Below are 8,924 nucleotides of genomic sequence, written 5' to 3'. Positions count from 1 at the left end.
AATTACGCATGTTATGTTTTTGTCACGTACCGGTTGCACGTTAAGAAATATTATACTTTACACTCTCCATATATCTATATAATATGAGAGGAAAATAATAGGGTTCGGTGTGAAAGTATGTTAAAAATACCGTGATACGCAGTGCCGGATCTAGAAAATCCGCCAAGCCGTAACGTTTTTTAAAAAAGCCGTAGCGAAATCGTAAAAACGTCAAATTTTTCCAAAATTTACACTAATTTTACACTACCGCCGGAGCGCCAAGCCGTAGCGGAGGTTGCCCCTTCTTATATGCTAGGTCCGCCCCTGGTGATACGTAAGTTAGTGAATATGTAAGTTATTAATTTAATGCCTAATTTTTTACCTTTTAGAAAAACCAAAGGTGATATGACCCTTGCATGCGTGTACACACTCTTCGGTGTCCTTAGTGAATTCATTCCCTCATCGGGGTGGTGTGAAAATAAATCTTGTTGGTTTTAAAAAAATTGTATTGGTTTATCAAATAACCCCGGTATGAATTGATAACCTTCAATTAAATAAGAATCGACTTGTTGAAAACTTATTTCCATTTCCAAAGATAAATGAAAGAGTAAATTGCCAAAATAATATATTAGAAGGCTCTCAAAAAAGTGCTTTATGAGAGTCACCTTACCCCCGATCGAGAGAGTGTTCGTGTTCCAAGAGCTAAGCCTTCTTTGAAACGTCTCCACAACCGGATACCAGTTGTTAATCTGGTTCATATTCACCCTGATAGGGATACCGAGGTATGTAAAAGGTAAGGATCCTTTTTGACATCCCAAGATTCCCGTCATATAATCCAAATCATCTTCAGCGATTCCAACTCCAAATAAATTTGATTTATATAGATTGATCTGAAGGCCTGAGCACAAATGAAAAATTCTTAGAATTCTCGCAACTTTCTTTATGTTGCCTTCACACCATTCCCCCATAACGAGAGCATCATCTGCATAGAGAAAGTGTGAGAGAATAGGCCCATCATCTTGGATTTTAATCCCCTTAAACAGCTCCAAGTCACAAGCATTTGAGATAAGCCTCGACAAAACTTCCATCACAATGAGGAAAATGAAATAAGATAGCGGATCCCCTTGTCGTAAACCTTTTTAACATTGAAATTCAAATGTGGGAGCCCCATTAACTAGAACCGCAGATCTAGAAGATTCAGGAATACCCCTAACCCATTTGCACCATCTATCCGGGAACCCCATTTGAGCTAACACCGAAATAAGAAAATTCCAATTGACCTTATCATATGCTTCTCAAAGTAAAGTTCCTGTTAAAGTGGTGGATACGTTGGAGGCTCTTATGAGGAAATTCCTTTAGAGGGGTAATGACGTGGTTAAAAAAAATACACTGGGTCGCTTGGGAGAAAGTGGCGTTACCTAAAAAAATGGGGGGTTTGGGTATTTGTAGGCTTAAAACGATTAATGACTCCCTCCTCTCCAAATGGATATGGAGGTTCAAGTCAGAACCCAATAGTTTATGGAGAATTGTGATCGAGGCGTGCCGTGTAGTAAAAAAGAGATGGTCGGAGATCCCTTGTAATCTCAGTATTACCGGAATCTGGAATAATATCGTCAAAGCTGAAAAGAAAATTATTATTAACGATATAAAGGCCCGTTGTCTTATGAAAGGAAATGTGGTAAACGGGAACAGAATTAGATTCTGGATGGTCTTTTGGACAGGAGACATGCCTCTTATGTTTAGATGGCCAAGGCTTTTCAAGCTGGAAATTAATAAAGAGTGCAAAGTTTCTGAAAGGGTAGCGGTTCAAGATGGCTCGGTGGCTGGTAATTGGAATTGGCATCATCAGCCTTCTATGCCAAGTGAGATTATTGAGCTGCAGGAGTGTAATAATTTTGTGGTTTCGCTTAAGATGGAGGTCAAAGAGGATTCTTGGGGATGGCTAGGGGATAAAGTCGAAAAGTTCTCGTCGGCTTCGGTTAGAAAACTTTTGATCAAGGAAAGAGCGGAGTGTCCGCTTCAGCCGCTCGAATGGTGTAAATGGCTTCCGGCGAAGGTAAACATCTTCGTTTGGAGAACTGGTATGTATAAAATTCCGATGAGGAAGGCGTTATCAAAAAGAAACATTCAAATTCTCGAATTGAGTTGCGTTTTCTATGAGGAAAGTGATGAAGATGCTGATCATCTGTTCTCAGGGTGTCTGTTAGTTCAGAAAGTGTGGTAGAATGTCTGTAAATGGGCTCGGATTCTGGACCTTTTTGCTTTTGAGGTCAAGGACGTTTTGGAACACTATAAATGGCTAAAGAAGTGGTCAAAGGGTTGTTTATGTTGGGATGCTGGTGTGTATGGAAATCCCAAAACTCAGTTGTGTTCTCGAAGGGCATCGGAAGAAGCGAAGACATCATGGGAGACATCAAGTCGTTAGGATTCCTATGGCTGGATAACAGGTCTAAATATAGGGGTTTAGATTGGGTTGAATGGTGTAAATATCCTATGTATATGTTGTAATTTTTGTCCTGGTTTTCCGTTGTTGTTTTTGGGGTGTCCCCGTTTTTCTAATAAAGTTTACTTTTCAAAAAAAAAAGTAAACTGCCAAAATAGTTTTTGAGGTTTGGTCAGTTTTATCACTTTAGTTTAAAACTCAAACCTTTTGAATCTGTATCTCTGTGGTTGAGTTAAATAAATTTCATTTTAGTCCATGTGGTTTGGGGCATTTTGCTAGTTTAGTCCAAAGATTTCATTTTTCACCTATGGGTCCAAAAATGTTTTATCGTTGCTATTTTAGTCCACTGGGTTAAATTCATCAATTATTTATGTTAACAAGAAAGGCAATTCGGTCATTTTATATGGCCAAATTGTCCTTTTAGTTCATAGAATTACATATAAAATGACCGAAGTGCTCTTCTCGTTAACAAAAAAATGGATGAAATTAACCGAGTGAACTAAAATGGCAACGATGAAACATTTTTAGACCCACAGACAAAAAATGAAACCTTTGAACTAAACTGACAAAATAACCCAAACCATAGGGACTAAAATGACATTTAACTCCCCGTGATTTCAATTTTGTTGTCATTTTCATCTAAAAGCAAAATCTGATCAGATTTTTCAGTTAACATCTAATTTTTTTTGTCTTTTCCCTCTCTTTTAATGAAGGTTTTACTGATCAAATTTTTTTTTTTAATTTGTTATAGTAAAACATTAAAAGACCATTTTGCCCTTTATTAAAAGTAAAAAAAAACAAAAAAGTTGGATGTTAACTAAAATATTTGACCAGATTTTATTTTTGGATGAAAATGATAACAAAATTGAAACCATAGAAACACATACACAGATTCAAAAGATTTGAGTTTTAAAGTAAGTGAAAAACTAAACAAACCTAAGCAACAATTTTATGAGTTTACTTGATATAAATCAAATATGGCGTTCCATGATAAAGTGAAATGCTTGAAGGTTGATAGTTGGCAGGAGTGGTCTTTCATTTCTAGTCTCCTTCAACGGACTTTCAAATGCTGTCAATGCTATAACAAATAGCTGTTTCATTGGTCAAATACTACAAACCGAAAAATTGAAATTATTTATGATTTTGTATTCGGAAATAATAAACATTTGAAACTTGAAAATAAAATAAATCATAAGGGTGTAAGGGGTGCTCACCTAATAGGTGAGTCTCCCCTCTTACACGTAACCAACCAGAATAAGCCACGTCAACTCCCCTCTAACACTCCCCTAATACCCCTTTTTGATGGCGGCACTCCCCTATTAGGGGAGTTGGTTGGTTTTTTTTTTTTTTTCTAAAATAATGCATGTTTACAAATTAAAAAAAGATTAATAAAAATAAAAATTAAATAAAAGACATTTCATTAAATTAAAAAAAAAACATTCGAACTAGAAAAATATCTTTAGGAACAAAGAGTAAAAATTAAATAAAAGACATTTCATTAAAAAAACATGTCACTAACAATTTTTAGGAACAAAGACTTGGACATACGAAACCTGTGATGAAAAGTATCTTCATTAAATTTTGGATTTTCATCAAAATAATCGGCCATGAGTGTCTCGTGGCCCCCCACACGATCTCGACGGACATAATTTTTTTTACTAGACGATGCCGTGTCTAGTAGCTCCGCTTGTTGGATGAGATTTTGGAAGAAAATTAAGCTACTATCGCTTAACGATGCATCTCCATCATCGGGAAAGTCGGGTAGGGTAGAAAGAAACGGAAGCTTGGAATCCATTTTGTGTTTGAAAGATTTGAGTTTGAGAGTTTTGGTGTGGGTTTGAGAGTTGTGAATGTGGTAAAAAAAATGAATTAGGTTGGTTAGATATATATTGTTTAAAAAAAATTGAATTTTTTTTTTTTTAAAATTTGACCGTTTGTCAACGGTCCCTTTCGAAACTTGTGCCATCTTCACGCGGTGAACCCACACCCAAAACCCACCCCGAATCGGGACCCCGCGGTGATGGCGGCGGTGTTCCCGATCGGGGAAAGGCCTCACCGATTCACTCCCCGAAGACGACCCGTACACCCTAACTATGAAATTATCTTACAATATGGTATTAAAAATAAATAAATACACTAATAAAAAAGTATATTTCTTTTAACAAAAACATATGAATAATAAGACAAACTTAAAAATAAAACAAATTTACTAAAAAAATCTAAAGCTTCAAATATATAATGCTAGCAAGCTCGAGTTATAAAAAAACCGACATAATAAGAAGCAAAAGCCTCTTGACTTGGAGAAATGGAAACTTTTTGATGTAATCAATCTTTTGTAACGTCGTTTTGTTTTGTTTGTTTTTTTTTTTTCTCTTTTTGTTGTATTGTTTTCGGTTTTTTGCTGGCTCTTTATACGTAAGCTTGAGTTACAAACAAACCGACATAATAAGAAGCTGAAGCCTCTTGACCGGGAGAAATGAAAACTTTTTAATGCAATCAATCTTTTGTAACGTCGTTTTATTTTTTTTTATGTTTCCCTTTTTGTTGTATTGTCTTGAGTTTCTCTTGCTGACTCTTTATATATAAAAGGTGAGGTTGCTGTTAAAAAAAAGATAAGAATAAATATTAATAAATACAAAAATATTATAATTATTAAATATGAATAAAAAACTGAAATATTGTATTGTAGAGATTGAGAACACTAAAATGTAACGTAGAAAAAGAAACAAAAAGGTAGAGCCAGCGGGACTGTGATCACGCTCAGAACGCCACCAAGGAACAGTTACGTCACACAAATTCCCAAACTACCCTCCACATCTTCCCTATAAAAAACCCCATCCCCTATATCCTTTTCATCATCCCCATTCTCCGACCACCAATTCTCCGACCACTGAATCAGAACTGGCCAACCTTAAAGACCAACCTCTGGAGTCGGCATCCGGCAACGGGAGCGTGGTGCTCTCCCTCTACCACGCGCTAACCTCACGGGACGTTCAACTCGTCACCAAACTCCTAGCCCCTGACCTCGAGTGGTGGTTCCATGGCCCCCCGTCCCACCAGTTTATGATGCGATTACTCACCGGAACTGATACCGTCACCGACTCTTTTGAATTCGAGCCTCGGTCCATTGACGCCTTTGGATCTACTGTCATCGTTGAAGGCTGCGATCAGTCACGTGATATCTCCTGGATTCACGCCTGGACTGTTGACTCGCATGGGATAATTACGCAAGTTAGGGAGTATTTTAATACTTCGCTTACTGTTACTCACTTTGGTAGCTCCAATAAACCGGTTTCTGTTACTGGGTTGCATTGTCCTTCGGTTTGGGAGAGTAGTTTGTCGAATCGGGTTGGAAAGTCTGTTCCTGGATTGGTTCTGGCTATATAACTGGAGCTAAGTTGGATGTATGTATGCATCTGGTTTGTGTGGTTTTGGAAGTAGTTTTAGTTATCCGTTATGAGGATTGTATCCTGTTTGTGGTTAAGTTATCTTGTTGATGTAAAATCGTACCTTTGTTCTATTGATGAAGCTTTAACAATCTGTAGGAACAATATTTTACATGTGATACATTCTTGACAGCAGGTATAGTATACTTAAGATATATGATACGAAACCCGATATCTCGAGGCTATACTGTGGTCACACTCTCAGCCATCGCTATTACGGTTAAATTCTTTATGGACCCTAGTCTCTCCTAATTAAAACAAATAACCACATCTAGTGTATACATGTGTAACACTTAAAAGCCCACCGCCACATCAACCCAAAAGTGCGTAAAACACCACCCTCAAGGGGCGTGAGTGTGGCCACGGGGTGGAGACAATCGAGTGGGGCTAGATTTAATTTTTTAACCAATCACAATCTTTTGCTTCAAGCTTACTTTTTTCAAAATTTCCATGTGAAACCATTACATGTTTTTTCTGAGAAAAAAATGATTAAAAATTTTCGTGTCTATATGGCATTAACGTCACACCTATTTTTTTCACTTTTTAGTCAAATCGTTACACATAGTCTCAGTCATTACTCTCTCTCTCTCATACACACTTGATTATTCTCTATGCTTCCATATTGATTCTCATACCGGAGGTTGACTATAAGGAGAATTCCTCTCAAAATACTTGAAAACTATAACTAAATCAAAGATAAAATTTATCAAGATAACAAAATATAAAAGATCAACAACCTAAGCAAGACAAATTATACTAAAGATAGACTCAAAACCTCTAAAATCTGAATCAACACAATTAAAACTTCTAAAAATATTCAAGAGACAATACATCTCAATAACTACTTCTAGATTGAGAACTCGAGCGAGCGAGAGAGACGAAAAGCCCATAATTGCAATAATATGTACTCTCTCACTTTCGCAGAATTCAACAACCACATACATAAGTGTAGGCCTCTTTAAGTAAAACACACAAACAGTCCTTCCAAACACTCACATACGTACGTACATACATGCATACATACATAGAGATCGAATACACACACAAAACTGAACACACACACACACACGAAAGCAATAAACGACATGAAGATTTAAAGTGGTTCGATCAGCTGACCTACGTCCATTGTGCTGCAACTAGGGTTTCTTTATTATTCAGATGCTCAAGGAATTACAAGTACAATGATATCAATATATAGAGACTAATCTAGGGTCAGGAAACTTGATCCCAAGTTAGGCTCAAGCCCACATAGAGATAACTAGTGTTGGCTAAATTAAAACCCTAATTTAACTGTCAAATAAAGACGTGTGGGCCGACTTAAAGCTAGGGTCGGCCACCCTCCCTTGATCGGGCCTCCACGCCAATTCGCCCAACAGGATGATCTATCTCTTGCAATCACAGCAGCCACATGAGTCCTCATAGTTGTCTTGAAAGTTGAAACCTGAAGAGATGCAGATTTTAGGTTTAGAACTTCAAAACTGATTGGCTTGGTTGAAATTTTTTTAAGGAGTTTACAGGCCCGTACTTAATATGCCGTTTGTTGGAGAACAAAGTATGCGATTTGGGACCTTGAAATCTAAAACAACTAACCTGGCTTAGAGACTGAAATGACCATTTCCCAACTAGAATTCATGTGGAGTCATGCTTATTAATGATGTAGAATCCAACAATTGATTGTAACCACCACCCATACCATTGGCAGACTATAGGCAATTGGTTAACTGCCACGGTCCTCTTCTTCTGTTCCTCAGTTTCCCTTTTTCGGCCACTCCATAGCCACCTTCAAGTGCTCAAGCTATTCTAATCCTAGGCTCTCTATTGGAGTCTTCCATAAATGATTATTTATGCCTTCCTTCCTAATATTTGTAACCTCCTTACTTTTGTTCTTCTCAACCACCAGTTGACTAAACCCATTGGTGAGTTACCTATTGACTTCATAAATATTGGCGTTTTGATATGCTTCAACAAGTTGGGAGTTGCTAGAATTTGTATGCGAATTTTGCGTGATGACGAGATCAACAATCATTTCTACAGACGGATGGCCAAAGGAGTTTGGCCTTTTGGCTTGAAGAGAAAACGACAATTGCGATTTCTACCACGCACAAAATGTAAAGCTCACTCACTTTCTTAAACAAGCAAGGACGTCGTTTGGAGAATGTAACATTTAAGTTGCTTTCTTTCTCCATTTTTTCCATTTAGATCTTTTGACAACCATTACTCTTTTTGGGTGTCATTGTGGGATGAAGCAACAAAAGTAATATCAGAATTTTGTTTGTTTTTTATGGTGAAAATGTATAAACTTCTAGGATACTTAAAGGCATCATTTTGTCATAGAAGATTTAATCTGTTGCAATCACAGCAGCCATTGCAGTCCTGATAGTTGTCTTGAAATTGAAAACTGAAGAGATGAACAGTTTTGGTTTAGAACTTTAAAACTCGATAGCTAGATCTAAAGATAAAATTAAGGAGTTTATAGGACTTACATTACATGATTATGAATTACATTACGTGTCACACCCCCAAATTCCACCTGCGGATAACACCCGCTTCGAGGGCGTGACTGACCAGGATCCAGCCACCAATTATACTGAGCATTTAATTAATAGTAGCAATATTTAAAATCCGAAGTAATTAACAACATTAGAGTTTAGATTCGGTAATTAGTTTAACAAAACAGCGGAAGCATAAACCAAAATAGTTTTAAAGACAGTTCATTGATCAAAACAGTTATCCCAACACACGGGTTTGACGAACACTACACTTCCCCAAGTAGCAGCTCCTGAATCATTGGTTATCTGCAAAGCATGCAGTAAGGAGTCAACAATAATGCTGAGTGAGTTCACTAGTTGTCCAGTTTTAATTACCAAAAACTTTGTTTCACCGGTTAATTTATCCGTTTATACATGCCCTGGGGAGCTACCCCAAAAGTTAGCTACTAAACTGTTTTTCCAATACCGAACACTAGGTAACCGTTGCGTATCCGCAGGATGCCCCGATGTCAATGTTCTATCATCATTGACGGATTTCTGAGTACATTAGTTCACGACCGTCCCAAA

General features: G+C 37.3%; 1 protein-coding gene across 1 annotated transcript; it reads left to right on the top strand.

The window, feature by feature from the left end:
• The first annotated feature begins 5,246 nt into the window (after positions 1 to 5,246).
• On the top strand, positions 5,247 to 5,980 carry LOC110872753 (wound-induced protein 1). The gene has a single exon (XM_022121625.2). The coding sequence runs from the start codon at positions 5,486 to 5,488 to the stop codon at positions 5,807 to 5,809; it is 324 nt and encodes a 107-aa protein (XP_021977317.1). The 5' UTR covers positions 5,247 to 5,485; the 3' UTR covers positions 5,810 to 5,980.
• Positions 5,981 to 8,924: the final 2,944 nt, after the last annotated feature.

Source organism: Helianthus annuus, chromosome 8, assembly GCF_002127325.2.
Source record: "Helianthus annuus cultivar XRQ/B chromosome 8, HanXRQr2.0-SUNRISE, whole genome shotgun sequence".
Taxonomy (NCBI): domain Eukaryota; kingdom Viridiplantae; phylum Streptophyta; class Magnoliopsida; order Asterales; family Asteraceae; genus Helianthus; species Helianthus annuus.
This window is presented reverse-complemented; position numbering and strand designations above follow the sequence as displayed.

Bases quoted from the DNA above. Each gene is read 5' to 3' on its own strand.
- LOC110872753 (XM_022121625.2), top strand. From the start codon at position 5,486: ATGATGCGATTACTCACCGGAACTGATACCGTCACCGACTCTTTTGAA.